This window comes from Tachypleus tridentatus, chromosome 13 (genome assembly GCF_004210375.1).
Source record: "Tachypleus tridentatus isolate NWPU-2018 chromosome 13, ASM421037v1, whole genome shotgun sequence".
Lineage (NCBI taxonomy): Eukaryota > Metazoa > Arthropoda > Merostomata > Xiphosura > Limulidae > Tachypleus > Tachypleus tridentatus.
The window spans coordinates 137,832,184-137,853,916 of record NC_134837.1 but is presented as its reverse complement, the minus strand read 5'-3'; the positions used below and the strand labels follow the sequence as shown (position 1 = coordinate 137,853,916).

The window sequence follows — 21,733 nt, the reverse complement described above, 5'->3', positions numbered from 1 at the left end:
CTACTATTGTATGAATTTGTCATTAAGTTTGTTGTCACACTATAGATTATAATTCAGATGTTTATATTATACATTATTTAATTTTTTAATTCAGAATTAAATATTAAAAAACACACCTAACATTGATTTTTGTGCTTCTTGTGGTATTTTGAATGCAGCACTAGTTCAGATTAGATGTTTGTGATGTCAAAATACCAAAACTCTAGTTTTGTATGAATTATGAACAAAATTAACAATATTGAGAAGCTAGAAGATAAAATAAAAACCTCCTATGTTGTTTTTTGTTGAGATATTGCTTATGTACTGAATCAAACAAAGTGGCCCCATTTGCTTCTCTCCATTTTTGGAGGCCAGGTGGTTAGGGTGTTCAACTTCCAATCTGACGGTTATGGGAGTTACCCTGTCAGCCATGTGGATGTTGTGATGTGAGAGTCAATCTCACTATTTATTGGTGAAGAGTGGCCCAAGTGTTGGTTGGTGGTGATGACTAGTGTGATGGGCAGAACCAAATCTTTGTTTGTTGGTTGCAGATAGTCAGTAAATCACCTGTTTTCTTACTTGTATCTATACACACACTTTTGAAATGGATACTACCTCAGTGTTCCAACTTACTTCCTTTCTTGTCCAAGATAATGTAAACATTTGCCATAGTGTTCTCACTGCTGTGGTGGTGCCAGACTGTAGATAAGTCTAATTTCCAGTCTCTCTAATGAGGCTTTCATAACCCTTTCTTGTGACCTTGATAGTGCCATTTGTAGTTAGCATAAATAGGAACATTTCTCAACATCTCTCTTTTCTTAGTAAAACATTATTTTATGATTACTTTTTATGCCTTTTTGAACATATATTACAATTCTCCTTACTTATATGAAATTTACCTATGTATATGCCATGTGAATAACCATTTTGAAAGTCCAGAATTGCCCCTTAATAATTTTCTCATCCATTTTCAAATATGACAGCATCATCTCTTTCTTTCAAGACAAACCTTTGTGCGGGTATGTTGAGTCTTTAGTCTATTCAAAACTTCATTTTTTTTAGGCACAAATACAGTTTATTTACTAAACTCAGGGTATTTTATTTGATACCCTACCCATAAAAATGGGTTTTCTTGAGGTACTCTCATTTCCCCCCACATCAAAATTATTGCCTTGAATCATTGGATCCTGTAATCCCTACCCTGAAAAGGTGCCTTCTCATTTAAAGTTAGACGAAGCTAGAGCCAAGTTAAAACCAATGTCTAATCAAATTTTAAATACAATGTCCTGTTCTAATCAGTCACAATTTGTTACCTCAAGTTATAATCCCTTAATGCAGGAGCTCGTTACTTTGCCAAGCTTTGGTCTCCATCACTTTCCAAGTAACACTTAACTACCACAGCCGATTAACCAATCCAACTCTCCTTCTCTACTTTCTATTTTGTTTTATAGCTTTCCTCATTCAGTTTTAATACTGATGTTAATTTAGACCCACTTCAAGCAGTACAGAATCTATCATACCCTCCAAGTAATGTCATTACTCTTTTCAAATAGAATCAAACCTTAATTCCATGAGTGGGGCTGAAAAGAAACAAATGCTTCTGAGCTCTCCTGGTTATTTCATAAGTCCTGAAAGGGATTGTGAATTATAAAGCAAAACACTGACAAGATATACTGAGTTACTGAACTTGATAAATTAAAATGGAAGTGTATGGTATCCAATACAGTAAATTATGATTTTTTTGGTCATTTAAATGTATATATAAAACCCAACAAAAATTGTATTGCTTCACATCCTCGACATGTGAAAGTTCTTTAAGCTTAACAAGCCATGACAAGCAACAACTGAGTACAAAAGTTGTAACAAGAAGAGATAATTGTTTGTTTTACTTTTTTTTTACTGTTCTGTGTTTTAAGAAAAATAAGTTTAAGAACTTATTTGTAAATAGTAATAATAATGTATAATAATTGAAATGTGACTGTATTTTACAAAATACTAGTCCACTCAAACACAACCAAGAGAGGTCACTTTGAAAAAACTAAAGGTCAGTTTTGAATTATTGGATATTTTAATATGAGTACACATGCACTGCATCATTGTAACTTCTGTGTTGTTAGCCAGGCATGGCTGAAAGGTCAATATAATAAAAATAATAAATATATATCTGTGTATAATGTTAAAGGATTTAAGCTATTTAGTTTAAAAATTTAGGTTTTTATTTTATAATTTTTAGTAATTCTAGAACAAAAAAGGAATAATTTATATCTATTTCCTAAGTTTTTATAGTGGTTCCAGATTTGTTAGTAAAAAGAACATACAATGTAAATTTTTTCTTAAGAAATATTTGATAAAAGTGTCTGGATATTATAAGAATTTTGTTTATGAAATTTGAAAATTTTCAGATGCACTAAAGTATTTTTGATCTTAAAATTAATTACTTTGCATGTTGTATGGGCAATGTGAAAAGAGAAAAGGCACGAAAACAACATAACAAACCATAGGACTTAATAAAAAAAAAGATATTTTTTTGTATGAAAGCATTGTAATGTTTACTGATAATATGCCAAATTTTGTGAACATATGCTTACTAATTTGAAAGTAGTAGAATGTAAACTATGACAAGCACAAATTGGTAATGAGGTTGGTCCCAGGGACCAAGCCTATATTGAAAGGGTTAATGAAACTTTAATTAAATACCACCACATAGTCATTATCACAGGCCTTTCAAATATGCAATAATTTTACACTGATCCTCTGTTAGTCAAATAAATAGATAATTAAATAAGGAAAAGTTATTTTTTGGGATGGGCAGAAAAATTAAGAAAAACATTAATAATTTCAAGTGGATTACTTTTTACAAGCAAAGCTCTTTGTAGCTGATTAAGAAGGAAAATATAAACTTTTTCTTTATTAATTATGTTAAATAAATATAATAAAATAAAATATGAATTCTAAAGTATTTCAGTTAAAGTAGTCTAAATAGAATTAATATTAACATATAAAATTGTCTTAAAAAGTTGTGGCAGAAATATATGAAATGTTATGGGAAATCCTGTTTACAGAAACAGTAACTTGGAAATATGATACTTTGTTAATTCTAAGCTTTCATACATGTAAAGTAGTACAAAACCTGTAATATCTGATAATACAATTAATATTTTACCATGGATTCCTTTCTATAAACTACCACTAGGTTGCTGTACTAAAACTAGTAATGTTTTGTTGATGATAACAAACATTACTTTCTGACATTTTCAAATGAGTTACCACATAAAGTTAAATTTTATTAACCTAAAAACATTATCAATAAAATATTTAAAGAAAAACATGACTAATTCCAACTGCCTACACTATGTGTTAGTTAAATACTTCTTTCATTGTTGGAAGTAAAAATATTTTTCAAATTACGTCTAAAAATGAAGACATAAGATTTGACAAATAATACAAATGTTACCCTATCTAATAGACTAAAAAAAAGTTCCCTATCTCTGTAGGTCATTCTGTGGTCATGGGTCAGAGACCATGTCATTGCATTTGTTGACTTGCATTCAAAATTTAATTGAACTGCTATTTACGAATCTAAGTTAAGTTTGGTATCAAGTGGTAGCTTATAATTCAAATTTTAGTATCACACATTTGTATTTAAAAGTAAATATGTAAAAAAAAATCTTAATATTAATTATTGTGACTATTTTACAAAGTACTTTAGAAGACAGCCATGACAGGTCACTTTGTAAAGACCAGTTTTATATTCTTGGGTACATTAACATAAATGCATATGTGCAGCTTCTGTAAGGCTAAGTTCAGAAAACCTAAAAAAAAAAATTATGGTAATTAATTAATAGACCAACTAAATAAAAAATACTGATATCATTTTGTTTTTATATTACCTGGTAGTTTAATAATCTGCACCTATTTGTACAACATTAAATGATGCAGTTGTTAATTTCTGGAAAATGGATGAGGTAATGGCCCCCTGGACTCCTTCATTAAACCTACTCCTGTAAAATTAATTTTAAGGCTTAAATGTTTAATACAGTTGGTGTCATAAATCATAAACTTGTTGGTTTTGTGTGCTTTGTATGCTTTTGACATTTAAATTTAATTTTTTTGGTTATGTGATGTAATTAGAGAAATATGCTCTGATACATGTGAAATTTCAATGAATTTATGAGATCTTTCATTTATCAAAAAGCCACTTGAGTAAAACAGGTTCATGAGAGGGAGGATTTACAAAATTCCAATCTGTCATTTCTTTACATGTTGGGCAAAGATAGTTAAATTATATTTACTCATCTTTAAAAAAATACTGGACTTCAAAATACCCTCGACCCCCTCCCCTAATACCATACCTGTTTATACAATGCTATATAATAGTTATTAATTTCTGGTGCTAAATTGGATGCAAGGTCTGGATCCCCTAAACTTCAAGATCTGCACTTTCTTATACAATTTGAAAGAGTATATTTATAAAGCTATACATTAGAAACATAACACAATGTGAAAGAAAATCAACAACAAATTTGTTTTAACTCTTTCACGATGGGTTTGGTGTAATATACATGAGTTCATTTACACATTTGCACTATAACTTTTGATGTGTATCTTCACAAAATTTGGTAGATGTTTAGTAAAGGTTACAAGTATTTTGTATATCAAAAATTTGATTTTTTTAATAAACTATTTTTACTAAATATGTGTTTCTTAAAGTAGAGCCTGTTTCATTACTAGTGCCAGTTGATTTCAGGTTATGATTAAAAAACTATTCTCTTTCCCAAATACCAAATACTATATGTGTAATCTCTAAAACCTCCTAAATACACTTTAAATATTTGTTTTTAGTAAGACTGTATATTTTGTTATTGTCTGTACTTGAACTGTGGGATCTGTTGCTTGACCAACCTCATAAACATAATAAAAAAAAATTAGGAAATATAAATTATCCTTTTTTCATGCTAGAATGACTACATATAATACAAAAACACAAATGTTCAGTCTAAGTAGCTTAAGTTTCATTACCCTGTATATTTACATATATATTTATTATTCTTTATTATATTGACCTTCCAGTCATATCGAGTTACCATTACATAATTTGCATTGATGCAGTGCATGTGCACTCATTATGTATCTAGTAATATAAAACTGACTGTAGTCTTCCCTGTCTTGGCTCTCTTTTAGTGGACTGGTACTTTGTAACGTACAGTCATATTTCAATTATTATATATATATATATATATATATATATATATACATGTAGATTATTACTATTTAAAACAAAATTATTTAACTTATTAATTTTTTAATGTAGAACAATCATTTAAGAATTAAAGCAAACAATTCTCTTCTCACTATGACCTTTGTGCTCGGTTGCTGCTGGACATAGGTTGCTAAGCATTTTAAAATTTCACAGGAGTACATATTTATTATAAGGGTTTTATATGTATAGTTGAACAACTAAACAATTATGAATAATTACATTTATACAACAGAATTCCACTATAATTTATTCAGTTTATTAACTAAGATGTATTTAGATTTAAAAAATATGAAACTGTGATCAGACTAAAGAAAGAACTTTGTAGTATTTTCAAAGATTAAAGGGAAACCCTTGTCTAAGAATATTCCAAGCTGTTGATTGGTTATTCATGTGTCATATACATTGGAGTAAGTGTATATAATTGTTTGTTTTACTTTTTTTTTACTGTTCTGTGTTTTAAGAAAAATAAGTTTAAGAACTTGTTTGTAAATAGTAATAATAATGTATAATAATTGAAATGTGACTGTATTTTACAAAATACTAGTCCATTAAAACACTAGTGGACTATCTAGTGTTTTACAAATCCTACAAAGTGATTTTGTGTGATTCATTACATAAGCCATATCTTACCAAAAGACAAAAGGTGCTAATTTTATATTCTTGCTTTATAATATTAGTAATTTGAAATCCTGATTTGTATGAAACTGTAGAATAGTATTTTAACATCATAAACATCTAATTTTAAGCAGTGCTGCATTCAACATACCGTGTTACTCACTAACATCTATATTTGGATGTCTTCTCTTAATATTTACTTTCAAAAGAAAGAAATTAACTCGTGTATAATAAAGTTTGAATTATAATATACAACTGGATTCCAAACTTCCTGACATAAATTTATAAAATAGTAATTCAATAAAATTTTAAATGCAAGTCAACAAACATGATGACATGGCCTTTGACCTGTGACCTCTCACAAAAGGATTAATTAAGAGTTGGTAATTTGTGGTGTCATTCAGTTATCTTCTCTCTGGGCAGCAGTTCAAAATTAATAGTGGTGGCAGATAGCCTTAGTAGCTTTGTAGTAACAAATACAGTACAAAAAGTTAATTGGCAGTGACAATCAAACCTGAGACTCTGAAATCACAAGACACCCCTCTCTCACACCTATTACATCACTTTGTGCTTAACCATTTACAAATACAGTGACAATATGTGGAATAATTGGAAACACTAATTCCATTTAGTTATTAATTTTATGATAATCAATTCAATCATAAGTCAAATGTATTTATTTTGTTCTGATTAATTGACAAACTTCTCTGGGATATAGCTAAAGACTAAGTGAGAAGTAATCCATTTAAAGCAGCTACGTGTTAGCTTAGTATTTTCTCTATCTGATTCATTTCAAAAGTGTAATATATTAAGAGGTAAATTTTATTTTTGTTACTTGTTTTCTGCAGGTTGTTGTACACTATTTTAGGTGATTCTGTGGTGTCATATAATTGTCCTCCTTTTCTGATCATTTGCAATAAGCAAGGTAAGATGTTGGTTTCTACACAAGTAAAGTATGTCAATCTATATGCATGATTATTAAAGACTTATAATAAATTAACAAGTATATGTAATTATTTGGGAGAAATTAAATGTCAACTCAATTTTAAGTAAATGTCAACTCATAATCTTCAGACAGTCAGTGTTTTACATGATCATTAGAGTAAGTAAATTATGTCATTGATTAACTGATTTGCTCGTATGTATATACATATTGTCATATTTAATTATTAAAAGTAATACATCATTTAAATTGCAGTTATTTTTTATTGCAAAAATAAGGTCAATTGGCTGCACTTGTTTGAAACACCATCATCAGAATGTGAATATGGTCATTTGAGTGGTTGAACATCAACATGCATAAAAATGTACATATTTCTGTTTGTGTTAAATATTTTTATCAAATTACAGTAAGCATGTTAGTCATAAAGAGATGCCAGTATAATAAATGTAATTTATTATTTGACTTATAGTTTAAACACACTCATGCATATGCACACACACACACACACAAACTTACAAGAGAAAATACATTAAACTCTTTTAAGTGTTAATAAAACTTGGTTCCATATTTTTATATGCAAGTTGTAAATGAATGTGAACTAAGCTAAAACATAGTCAAAGACTACACCTGAAAGTACAAATTTACATATGAAAAGAAATGTAACAAATTAGCTTAGCATCTCTAAAAATTGATACTTTCATGATGGGCTTAAAATATAGGACAATAAATTGAGAAGTAAAGCAAACAGTTATCTCTTCTTGCTATGACCTTTCTACTCAGTTGCTGCTGGATGTAGATTACTAAGCCTTTTAAAATTTTGTGCATGGAGGATATCAAACAAAAATTCTTTTTAGGTTATATATATATACATGTGAATAACTAAAAAAATCTTAAATAACTATACTGATACCATAGAATTCCTCTATTATTTATTAAACTTAGTAACTAAGATATATTTTGATTTTTACAAAATATGAAACTTTGAACAGACTAAAGATACAACCTACTCCCTTGAAATTTTGGTTTGGAAGAATGTATTAGCCTTTTCACAGATTAAAATGGCTGAGAAAACCATGAGGGGGACATTCTAAGATGTTGAATGGTTATTAACATCATATATTAAAGTAAGTGTGTATGAGGAACTATTTTCAAAAATGGAAAGAGGTGAATGGGGCCACTGTGTTTGATTTAGTACTTAAGCTACATCTTAGCCAAATAAAAATATGAGGTTTTTATTTTATATTATAGCTTGTTAATAGTAGTTTGAGTTAATTTGTACAAAACTAAAGACATAGTATTTTGACATTACAAATCTAATTTTAAATGGTGCATCATTTAGTATACCAAGTGGCTCACTAAAATCTATATTTAATTGTGTTCTTTTGATATTTACTTTTAAGTTAAGGAATTAACTTATATATAAATATCAAAGTATGAATTACTATCCACAATTTGATTCCAAACTTATTGACATTAATTTGTGAAATAGTACTTCAAAAAAATTTTGAATGCAAGTCAATGAGTGTAATGACAGGCCTTTGACCCATGGCTCATCACAAAACAGTTAAAGCAGTTTTCTTACAAAAGGTAGATTCCATCATCTCTATTTTCTTTTTGCCCTTTTGGTTATCTTAGCAGCATTATCTGTGATTGAAAAGAATGTCTTGAGTCATTGTTTTGTAGTTTAATAAGTCTACATAAATGATTAATTTGGTAAATTTTAAAATACCATAATAGGGGTGGTCTGATTTTGTTTATTTCAGTACATTTCATATGTTTTTATAATAGATTATAATGATCACTGATATTGGGCTTCATAAAAAGTTTTGTTGTTTTACAGATGAAACTATGGCAAAGTCTAGCAAAGTAATCCAGTCCCAGTTGGAGAAGGAAATGTAAGCATTTGTACCTTATTTAGTATTATAGTCAATATTTAACATGTAACTTGCACAAGTAGCTGTTCAGTAATTCTTGATGATGAGGAACCAACTTAAAAATGTATCTCAGAATGGCTGTGGGTATTAACACTCTTATTGATAAACAGAGAACAACGTTTTGGCCTAAGCTGTCCAGTTCCAGTTATATTTTTATTTCATAGAAACTAACTTATTTTATATTTGTTGTCATATATACAATAGATTGAATCATTAAAGGTTCTGCAGGTTTTTGAAAATAGTAACTCTTCACAATAAAAAAAAAAGAAGAAAGCACAACAGTCTGGATTCTCTTAATCATTTATCAGATGCTAGAACATTATGTTCCTCTCCTTGTTGTCAAAAGCATTAAATCTTAGATTTCTTAGCACTGTTTTTGCCTTGCACTAACATAGAATGTTGGAGCACTGGTCTTTTCAACATGTTTTGCTTGCTTGGTCATGTGTTGGTTCTTATTAACCCAAAAACTACCCTTTTTCCAACAACTATTTCAAACTCTTGTTAACCCAAAATCAGTAATAGATCTTTTTCTCAAAGAAACTCTTTTAAATTTTGCATATTTCTGTAGACAAATGGTTGTATTAAATTATACAATAAATTTTCTTAAATATTTTTTACAGTTCTTTTTTCCTGATTAACTTTCAACATGGAATCTGTTTGTTTCACTGAACATGTGACCTCTTTGTACTTGTTTAAAGTCTTTATTGATTTAATGCTTCTAACTTTCAATATAATATATATCTTCACAAAATTTGGCAGTCTTTCAGTTAACATAAGTCTTTCATGTACACAAAACATATTTTTAGTGAAGTGTTTTTAGTAAACTAAAATAATTGTCCATAAATATATTGATTATTTGTTTTGAATGGTCTGTGTGCAAAGTAATTTTCTTGTTAGGATTAAAAATACTTTTCCTCATCTCAAAATTCTTAAATTATCTTTGCTTAATCCTTTAAACCTCCTGAATATATTTCAATTTTTTTTTCAGAAAAATTTTATATTTGACCTGTTATTTTCTCTACTCTAATTCAAAATGAGATCAGTCAATTTGACTAACCTCATAACCACCAGAAAATAAAAACTGAAATAAATCTAAATTGTCCATTTTCTCTCTTTCTAGAATGACCAGGTAGTAACTTAACACAGCATTTGTTTATCTTAAGTAGCTATAAGCTCATAATGTTATACATCTATTTACAATTAAATTTTGTTTTATTCCATTTAAACCATGTCTAATAACTCTGTAGCATTATAAGCTGTAAATCATTCAGGGCATGTGCAGCTCATTTTATGCTATTAAATTACATCACCCATGTGCTACTTGGGTGTGTGCCACATGAAACATTTTTATTATATATCATAATTATTTTAGCTTCTCTAATTTTAACTTACTCAAAAAGATCCATATTTTTACATTTCAGTTCCTTTTACAATAACAAATAAAGTATAAACATGAAGAAAAAAGAAATAAAGTACTTACCCAATTTTTTGTCATCAATTATTGAGGACATTTGAATCTACTTTTTTATATTATTGGTAGCAATACATTAAATAGTTTTTATTTAGTTAAATAATGTACTAAAGAATATAGATTAATAATATGTAAAAAGTAAACAATTTTCCCTAACTATCACAACTTTTCAGGCTCTCTGACTTAAAATTCATTGAAATTAGTCATTAAGTTTTTCAGTGGAATGTTGCTTGTACTTTGAGTGAAACTGACTTTTATCTGTTCAGAACACAACATTATGCAAAACATCATTTGATAGATGAAAACCTTGAGTTTCTATTGGTTATAGGTAATATATAATTAAATGTAAGAGAGACCTGTTAACATATCCTGAAAGAGTATGTGAAAGGTAAGTGTGATAGGAAGCATCTGGTTTTCTATTGATAACTATAATCAAACAAAACTGAAGGCTATATAAATTATGGTTTGTCTGAGCAATGATAGTCCTATAGTGAATATTTTTTTTTAATTCTTACTCTTGCAAGGGGTGGTGGGAAAAAATAGAAAAAATACCTAAAGAAAATATCTCAAGAGTGTCATACTAGGGGGAAATTCGGTATTTTTTTAACATTTCTTTGTAGAATTAGGAAGTTAAAACTTGTATAAAGTATGGGTTATTATCTAAGATTTTATGCTATTCTCATTAGTATAACTTAAAGAAAAGGTAGTTTAATAAAATTTTGAATGTAAGACACTAAATCTTGCTGTTGGGTAGTAAAGGATACCTAGTGATAAAAAGTTAAACTGATTAAAATTCTTGAACTTTTAGTTGGAGGTATAACATGAACTCTTATACATTACTCAAGACTTGAAGATGTTATTTCAAGGTTTTGAAATTTTATAAGCAAATGTAACTAAGAACAGTATCCTTTATTCTATCTTTGGAGAAAATTAACAACCAGTAGAGCAGGAATTTAGAAATGTTTAGAAACATTTGTTTATTCTTCTGACAGTTTTTTGCAAGGTTCTGCATGAAATCAATATTTTTGTAATTATATTTTAAGCTTTCTTATATGTTGGTCAGTGTAAGCTTACTTGTAAATATTTAGATTGAAATGATGTTTTGTACTTGGGATGTGAAATAGTTTTATGTGACCTGAGAGCAAGTGTTTATATTATCAGAATTTCATTTTATGTAGAGTTTTGGTCTACCAATATTTCTTCATGTGTTGAGTTTTGTCAGGTTGCTTGTGATGTAATAGTATAGTTCACATTTTCATGAATGTTTCTACAATCTTGCAGAAAATTGTTCCAGTTAACCATCTTATTGTCAAGTTTCAAAATTAGTCCTGTTTAAGTTTGGAACAACATTAATGAAATATATAATCATATATATTAAATGTGACAGTACATTATAATAATTCAATATCACTAAACTTTAAAATGTGTTTATTTTTTATTATTGTTTCAATTAAATCATACTCACTAACACATGCATGTTTTGTATGTGTTTTTAAGCAACTTTTTTAGAAATCAAGATTAGATCCTCCTCTTTGGTCAAATAGTCATATTTTGTTTTCTAAGGTGTGCAATAGCATACAAATGCATGGTCTAGTGTTTAGTGCTTTGAATTGAAAACAGAAATGTTGCAAGAAATCTTTCTTGGCCATTGTTTCTATGAGCAAAATGCTTTATTCAAAACTTGCTTCAGCCCACCAAGCTGTAAAATGGGTACCAACTAAGAATTAGGGTTAATCTTGGATGGAATGACATTTCATCTAGCAGAAATGTAAGAACATTTTCATTTGTTTGTACCACAAGAAACCAAAGTTAATTTATTTGTATCTTTAAGACATGGAAAGAACTTAACTAACTGTTACATGCAGTATAACAAGTGTAACTTTAATTTATTCCACTCTGTTAGAACTTCTGTATAACAGTGATACATGGTGAATATTTTTTGACATGAAGCGTCTTTATCAGAGGAAAAATTCTGTAAATTTGTAATATTCCAATAATGTTAAAAGTTGTCAAAATTAAGGCTGTACTGATACAGTCAAAACAAGACTATGATACCAATACATGTTCTTATGAAGTGATATGATAACCAATATGCAATTGACCAAATTACAGCATCAAACACAGCAACAGTATTGCTGGAAATATTGAGTTTGAACAAATATTCTGAAGTAAATGATTATATGTAAATAAAAAAAATTGTGAAAATTAAGAATTGGGCTTAAAATATTAAATCTTAAATACTTCTACACTAAATGCTTAGTGATGTTAAAGTTTCTAATTGGACTTAAATTTTATTTGCAAAATTGAAGTTGTGGTATAGATTGTTGTATTTATTTTCTGTATTTTCTGTATATGTATTTTCTATAATATTTTTTAAAATTATTTTTCATAGATTGTTGTCCATTTGTCTTTTAAACTTCAGTTTGGATTTTATTTAATTTAGCCATTAAAGTCAGATTATTCAAACATGTTTGTATTATACTTTGAAACAAAATACAAAAGTAACATGAACAATTTGTAAAAAGTTTTAAAACAGATAATGGTTAAAAAAGTTATCAAAAGCTGATCTGTTTGTTAATGTGGTATTTATGGATGAAAATGGTTTCCCTATTGCAATAACAGCAGAGTTTGCTAAAGATTTTCTGAGGGCTTCTGTGAGAAAGATAATGGAACTGACTTTTCTCTAATGTGAAAATAATAAAGCTGGTCAAATTATAAACAAGTGAACACAATATTTATTTTTACAATTAAAGAAAAATCCAGTGTGTGTATCCATTTTTGACAAACAGTTCTCTACTAGATTGTGTTTATTTTTGTTATTTTCTTTCTCTCAGAATTGGTATTCACGGAATAACTATAGTGACCTTTGAAAATAAAGCAGGTCCTTTCCATAGTGTGACTAATGGAAAACTGATCTAAAAAAGTGCACTTGAATCTACAATGTAAATTCACTTTTCTTTGTCAAATAGATAGCATCACCTTGTGACTTTTGTTCTGTTAGAGCATAGGTTTTCTGGTACTTCCAGTTGTTGTGGTCATTAGCTACAAAAGGATATTCCACTGCTAACCTATTCAACCTAGATGCTTCATTTAACACACATATACCTATAGGCATAGAAGACATCTACGAAAGCAATATTAGAAACTTTTTGAACACATTTCTGCCACAGGGCAAAATTTAAATCACCAAACGTTTTGCAGATTTATATATCTCTATAGAAGTTAAAAATAGTCCTGCATATCACATTAATACCAAAACAATACAATAAGCTACTTTTGTGGTAGGAAAGATCTTGTTTTAATTTTTACAATGTTTCAACCCATAGTATCTGTGCTATGAGTATAAATGTTGTTATTATTAAAATAACTTTTTATTGTAAAAGTTGTTATTGTGTACTTGAATTAACTATTCAGCATAATATGTTTTTCACTGCACATTATTTCTTTTTTATTCTAGTTCTTTAGTGATTGAAGGGACTTATCAGAGGGTAATTACTCAAAAATGCTCATAGGAATGATCAGTTTATAGAAGTGCTAATCTATAAGCTTATCTTAATCATTAATTGAAATGCTTCATAAGTGTTATTGCATGCATACAATGAGCATGTAATTCTTTTTTAAGATTTTTATAATTTTATACTTTTTTTCTTCATTTATTTTTTGGTTTTTAAAAGTTGACCCATCTCTGTATTTGTGTTTTACATCTTTTCTTAATCAAATTTGTAACTTTTTTAATATTATCTCCCAACTATTATTAGTACTATATTGTTTAAATCTTGAGTGTTTTTTTTTTTATCTTGTATTGTATTTCATTCAGAATGTCCTGACATCATGGGCCAGTAACTGACATGCTAGTTTCTGCATTGAGAAAAAAAAAAATTTGCACAAAATTATTGTACAAAAATGAAAGAACATTTAAAATGTATTATTTCAAAAATTATGTCAATTTTAATATTTTCATATTTTCCTTTTTTCTTTATTTTCAGTTTACAAACTAGCATATACTGTTTGCATGCAACATCAAGTTTTCAAATAATTACTCCATAAAGAATGGTGGAGTGGCATATAGTTGTTGTTGGAGAGAAACATAGAAACACAAAGTCTCTATAAGGAAACCATTATTAGTATCAGTTATTTCATAGGCTACATTGATAATAAAACCAGAATAGTAGGCTAAAAGTTGTATCAAAATTCAGTGGTAATACATATTTAGCATATCAGTACAGCTATAATTAAAGAATGACTCTAATCATTTTCAGATTTTTTCATCATTTTTAATGTCATGCATGATACATCTTTTGTTTAACTAATACTACTGTATTGAATGAAAGTAATTTTAAGAATTATAATACTTTGATAATATCCTTATTCTTAGATATTACTACCCATATAATTTGTACATTAAATATACAGAGATGCTTATTAAAAAGAAAACATTCTCACCTGTTTTTGCTATTGCCCCCCAGTGATTCATTTGTAAGTCTAAACGCTTATAATGCTGAAACCCAATTTTCAGATTTCACATTTTTATAATTATTGTGTAGCGTGAAACAATATATATATAAAACTAAAATTTGACAAAAATTAATTAATTACATTTACATTAACAATTTTAATTAAAAAACTAAAGTATTTCAGTGTAAAACTGATATTGCATCTTTTAAAGATGATCCATGGTGTTTACTCTAGATATAAATGAGTAAAATAGTTTCATAGCAAAAAGATATCAAAGTTGGTTGGTATAAATGAGTACTAATTCTAGTATGCAATAAATAGTCTAGTAAAATATAATTTTATTTGAGAAACAGGAGAATTCATTTTGTATAACTGATAGTAGTAAAGAGTAATCTAGAAATGATTGTAGAGAGATTAATACTGTAATGTATTAAAAAAAAACACCATTTTAATTTTGTTCTTTAATGTTTCTGTTTCATTACACTAAGTGTTTTAGATACTGGTTAGGTTGTTCCTTGCACTTTTCATAAAGTGAGAAAACTGCAGTTTTCTTACTATAATGGATGTAATGTGTGTCAATATCTATGTATGTAATCAAAACTTCTGCACTGTTTATTGAATGGCACCACAAACAAAATTTTGTAGGAAAATAACTGTGGTATATACAACAACCATTTCTTTATAATAGGATGCTATTTTAAATAAAAATAATCTCCTCACAACAAGAACACAACTTTCATTAGGATTGTAAGTTGGCTTTGATTATATCTTTATTGATGTAATTTTTAAATATAGTACTGAAAAACTGAAGTTCTTCAAAAATTATTATTTTTTTAATAACTGGTACCACTTATATAAAAACATTACAACATATTTTAGTACATTTTATGAAATTTTAACTGTATGTTCAATCATTTTGATGTAGTAAGTTGTAAATGACTAAAGATCACAATCTAAACACTTCTTACACAGTACTTTCCAAAAAAAATCATTTTTTAGGGAAATATTCACTTTCTCTATTTTTTTCTCAATGAGGTATGAATACTACAGTTAGTAATTAGTAGTACAAACAACCACTAGAATGGCAGCACTTCTGATAGTATGGAATAATAGATTGTTCACATTAGTGACTGTGTCTTTTCCAGCATTAACTATATGTAGATTTTTTACAGAAATGAAAAATACTGCTCAATATACAATCAATAAAATTATATCCTCCTGGTGGATCATCTGTAACTTTATGTACTTGCAATGATAAAAATCTGTTGCATGATTCCCTGCAGTAGACACAGGAGATAACCCAATGGCTTTGCCCTTAAAATAAACTGTAAGATTATTAGTGACTGAATGAACATTCTTGGCCACAATTAACTTTTATTTTTTGTAAATACTCTGAATAAAAGTAGGGCCTGGCATGGCCTAGCGCATTAAGGCGTGCGCTTCGTAATCTGAGGGTCGCGGGTTCGCGCCCGAGTCGCGCCAAACATGCTTGCCCTCCCAGCCATGGGGGCGTATAATGTTACGGTCAATCCCACTATTCGTTGGTAAAAGAGTAGCCCAAGAGTTGGCGGTGGGTGGTGATGACTAGCTGCCTTCCCTCTAGTCTTACACTGCAAAATTAGGGACGGCTAGCACAGTTAGCCCTCGAGTAGCTTTGTGCGAAATTCAAAACAAACAAACAAACTGAATAAAAGCTGCTACAAAATTACTTAGGTTTGGTACCTTATGGGTAAAATATTTGTACAACATGAAATTTTTGTTTTAGTATTACATGAAAAAGCTGCTTTAACATGATATTTGGATTTGAGTACCTTAAGTGTACGTATTCACCATATTATGTATTAATTCATCTTGTAGACTTGTATGTTTGTATGTCCATCTAACTCATCCTAAAGTTTTGGAGCTGACAGGACCAAACTTGGCAGGTGGACTCAAGGTAGCCCAGGGAAGTTCCTTAGCTATATGACATTGCTTTCCTATGTAGGAAGGCTAAAATATCCTCAAAAGGCACTCCAAGCATTATTGGAATCTGTTAGTAGATTTTTAGGGCTGTTAACCCTGAAACTGGTATTACATTTTGTGTTTCTAATTTCCTTTGGAAATCCCATGGGTTGTCATGTTTACATTCCTCCTCCCAAGTTAACAGGACCAAACAAGTTGCACTTGTTCAGGTGTCATGGGTACCTGATTTGTTACAAGATGTTTTAGAGCACAGACCTACCTTAAGATAGTTATAAGTGTAATTTGGGATAGTTGAGGAGCATAATTTGTATGGTTCAGCCTCTGTGAATCATGAGATTACCTGTTAACCTGGCAATAGAGTGTGGGACTTTGAACTCCTTGTTATGTGTTCAGTTCTCTGGGAAGTACCTCTCAGTTTGTAAAGGGGTAAAGGTTTACATCAAACTGTGAGAAGCAGCAGTAAAAAAACATCATTGTAGTTGTCTCAACATTCAAAGAAAAAATTCACACACATACAGTGTGTTTGAAACATTGTCAAATAAACATGTATATCTGTATAACTATCACATGGATCTTGACAAATGTTAGTATGAACATTATGTTAAACAGAGTATGCAACAGAAACTTTTGTAAGAAATATATTTATTGTATGTTTTTTATTCTTCCAGAAACATGTTAAGGGTCACAAAGAATGCAAGGCTAGATTCTATAGATGATACTGGAAACAACAACACTTATCTGGGACAGCGAGGCAAAGACTTCCAATTTTCTGACCTTAAACCAGTAATTGTAGAGTTTACAGAAAGCATTGCTAGGGAATTGGAAAATAATGAAATCTCTGTTAAAGCTGTTTCAGAATGGCTTTATAAAATTGCTTAACTCATCATTGTATTGCTTTCTATAAACTTTCAATAAAGATAATTTTATTGTGAGCTAATTAAATCAAATCCTGAATGCTTGTTTTATTTTCCAGTAAAGTCCTATTTGAGCTTTACTTTCTGTCAAAAGTTTACTATATCTATTTTTTCATTTGCATAATTTGAACTAGAATTATTCACTTGAATATAAAGATCCTGTAAAAGGCTGAGAAAGATTAAATGTAGCATCTGCGTAAAAGGGACATGCAAATTTTCAATGTATGAAAAGTGCTGTCTTTTTCTATTAACTGTGTAATCTGGATGGTTCAGTTTCATTACTTACTACTCTATAGATAATTATGTTGTTTATGAACCAAGCCATTTTGCAGTAAAAATCTAATTTGAAACTCAAAAGTACAAGATAATTTTTATTTAATACTTATCTTGACATTTTCAAAATTTGTAAAACTTTTTCTGATGTCATAATCATATGATATATAAGAATTTAAGTGTTATTGAAAAAGTGATGAGAAATAAAGAAATCCAAAATAAGAGTAAAAAACAAAAATGAAGAGAAAAGTACAGTATTTGCATTTTAAATTTTTGAGTGAACTGGAATATAGTTAAAGAAAGCCCTTTGTGAGTTTTTGAACACATAGTAATTAAATAATTTTTTCATGTGAGCTTGTTTTACATTTGTCATGCCAATTAAAAGTGACATATGTAGCTGTATTTTAAAACAATCGAATATGATAGAATTTTTGTGAATTTGTACTATTTTATTATTTACTGTTATGTAACCAATGACTTAAACTCCTTAAGTGTTTTTTTTCCTCATATGTTTTACAATTTGGTAACAGGCTGAGCTGTTTGACAAGTGCAAGTGTTTTATCTTTCCTCTAGACATCTGAGGAAGGTAATGAACAGAACGAATACTGTCAGACGTTATAAAACTGAGAAAACATTACATATTAGGTTTTTCCCTATCAGGAAGAGACAGTAATTTTGGAAGAAGTTATGAATCCTTCTATTAATATAACTCCCAATTCTGGAGACCTTCCAGTAGCACAGCGATATGTCTACTGACTCACAACGCTAGAAACCGAGTATCGTTATCCATGGTGGATAGAGCACAGATAGCTTTTTGTGGATCCTTGTATTTAATTTGAAAACAAACAAAACAAAACTCAATTTTGGGAATATTTTCGTATATGACTATACATTTTTTTTTAATTTTTACTGAAATCGTGAACACCAAGTGTTTTTGAACTTTTGTCTTCTTTGATGTGGAATTTTTTTCTTTTTAAAAACTTGTTTCCGTTTAGAACAACAATCTGGATACTTGTCGGTAACAATAACGATTTTTTTTAATAAGCTTAAATTATTATTTTTTACTTGTTTTGTGTTTTTCGTTTCTTTACTATTTATCATCACTGGATGCTTAAAAAGCAGCTTTCTCAATACATCTAGTTAGCTTGTAAAACTAAATTTCTTCACAGTATGGTATGGTTCTTTATGTCGTAATTTTTTATTAATAATATTTCGCCAAATTTCCCATTCCTGTTTTTTTGTATAATAATAATAATAAATAAAAGTACATTTGTTCTGTAATATGTTTTATTGTGTTTCGACTTGTTCAAATATATAATTATAGGCCCTTAAGAATTGACAATTGACTAATCGTATTGCAGACTTTCTCTAAACTGTAAAATTTCAGTGAATATTGCATTTAATCTGGATAACTATATTGGATTTAACTCTTTATTTAAGATAAAGAATAAGCGATAATTTTTTTCTCAAATGTTTTTCCCACTTTTTTACGTTGAGTGTTCTGACAAGCAAAACCGTAAAATTGTTCAATATTTTACAATACGTGGATCCCATCGGGATTGAAAGGGTATGAATAAATCGTTTACTTCAGGGTTAAGTGGTTCTGGCTTTACGTACATTGACAGCATGTTTCTGAAAGGAAACTGTTTTTACAGATGGGTTTGCGGAGGCTGTTAAATGGTTAGTATGGCATTCTGTAAATCTGTTATTTTCATTTTCTCTGCAATTCGTATCGGTAAGAACGAGTAGCATGAATGAAAAATAAAGGATGAAATTTGGTCCAATTAAGTATTATTTAACTTAGCCATTTTAACATTATGTCTTATGTGACTTAGCTGTTTTTGTAGATTAAATTCATAAAGCTTTCCGTTTCGTGTAATTTTTGCTTCGTTTTAATAGATATTTATAGTGTAAAGAATAAGACTTGGACATGTAGATGTGACAATTTTGTGTGGCTCATTCTTTCGTCCTAACTTTGGTAATTTTTAGCTGCGACATAGAGGCTCATAGAATTGACTATATTTTGTTTTTTTTTTAAGACAATTTATCTTATTTCGTAGCTCTATCTCTTGACCTATTTAAGATTTTATTAATGTCTCCTTGTTTACAAACGTACTTTCGTCGTATGTAACTAAACAAAACTGTGCAAAAGTATTAGGACAAAGTCGAAAATTAGATCTCGGGCTACTTTAAAAGAATAATAGAAGTTAAGTCATAGGTGAAATATCAAAATTTTATTTATCTTCGTATTTAGTACAACAAACTTCATGGACGTGTTTGAGTTCAGCAAATAAGTTAATATTTTGTGTCCCCATTTTGCTTTAATAACTGCAAACAGACTTTCAGGCGGAGCTGCAACATATGTAATCAAAGTGCTCTTTGACAGTTTACTCCAAATGTGTCTAATACACTCCAATAAAGTTCCTTTAGAAGTGAATTTTGAATTTGCAAGTTTATGATATGTCAAATCCCAGATCTGGTCAGTTGGGTTCTGTGGAGAACATTGTATCGTTTGAATGATTCCAACAGCTTCTTTCTTACCTAAGTAATTTCTGCATAAGTTGAATGTGTGTTTCGGGTCATTATTTTCATGGTAATAGAATTATTTACTAAGAGTGCAAAACCGTTAGGTATACCATGACAGATCAGTATGAGCTGGTACTCTCGCTGATACATTATTTCATTCATTTTGCAAACATCTCCTGACACTCTCAAGAGCCCTTGCTGGACTCAGCAGATAGTCCGATGTGGCTTTGCTATAAGAAAACACACACGCTCTTAACAGAAAAACATCTCAAATTATTACACTTGCTTCGTGTCTTTCACTTTTCTTCCGACCAACGCTTTGAACTAAATATTCCAAACTTGGACTCTTCCATTAATAATATTCTGTATCAATCATTAGTAGTCCAGTTTTGTACTTTTCACCAAATTTTAGTCTCTTGACAATATTTGGAGATCGAAGTAAAGGTTTTTCAACGGCTATTGGACACTTGTCTGCCATTTGATACATGGTTATTTTATGCTCGAGATCAATGGCAGTCTACTTTCTCTCCCAGAGGCTGCATAAATGAAGATATTATATACCAGTATTATTGAGTGCAGGTATTCTGCTTCTTCCTTTCCTATTTTCAAATTTATCTGTCTCGGTCTCATGATCTAAAGCGTATTGGACAGTGTTTGGAGAACATTTCAAGTCTGCTGCAGTTTGTAGGAGAGTCCAACCAGCATCACGTAAGGCTTTTATGCGAACTCTCTGCTCTAGTTCCAATTATTTACTCGATATGACAACAAAATTTAGTATATAGTGTTAAAGACAGTTTTTATCAAGGTTTATTTGTGGAGTGCTATTAAACTGATATCTTCCTGCGCATGTCGGTACAATATGCTAGCTTCTTTCTATATTGTTAAGACAATACAAGGAGTACCATAAAAATTATTTCAGACCCTACGTTCGACCAATGTGTTAATTTAAGCAGGACTCTCATGATATGCCTTTGGTACAAGTTTATGGGAATTCTATTGTCAACAGGGATCAGTGAAACTTTAGCATAGTATTGAAATTTATATTCTGTGATGGCATGGAAGAATTAGCCCCATAAAATAGAAAGAATGATAAAATCTCTTATCCTAACATTTTTGCACAGTACTGTACGACGTCTATGTTTACGAATATGAAGTGAATAATTTACAGATATTGCTATAAAAACCTATTTTATCTTGGTGCTGAAAAGAGTGAAGTTAATAAATATTGTTTATTAGTGCTTTAATAATATATAATAATTTAAAGACTTGAAATAAGGTCATCCAGAATATGTAGTAGTTGAATATCATAAAAATTTATAAATCTTCGCTTATATAGCCATAATTTCCCAGTGTATCTATGAGTGAGGGGAGGTCATTAAATTCCATATGCTTTGGGCATGA

At 29.4% G+C, this 21,733-nt stretch overlaps 1 protein-coding gene across 4 annotated transcripts in view; it reads left to right on the top strand.

Annotated features, from left to right (window-relative positions):
* Positions 1-19,087, top strand: part of SrpRbeta (signal recognition particle receptor beta) — a 42,030-nt gene extending 22,943 nt beyond the window's left edge. For all 4 annotated transcript variants that reach the window (XM_076480948.1, XM_076480951.1, XM_076480949.1 and 1 more), the window contains 3 exons: positions 6,703-6,779; positions 8,638-8,692; positions 17,288-19,087. In XM_076480948.1, the coding sequence (XP_076337063.1) occupies positions 6,703-6,779; positions 8,638-8,692; positions 17,288-17,498 (343 nt within the window). In that variant the 3' untranslated portion in view covers positions 17,499-19,087. The remainder of the gene's footprint in view (positions 1-6,702; positions 6,780-8,637; positions 8,693-17,287) is intronic.
* Positions 19,088-21,733: the final 2,646 nt, after the last annotated feature.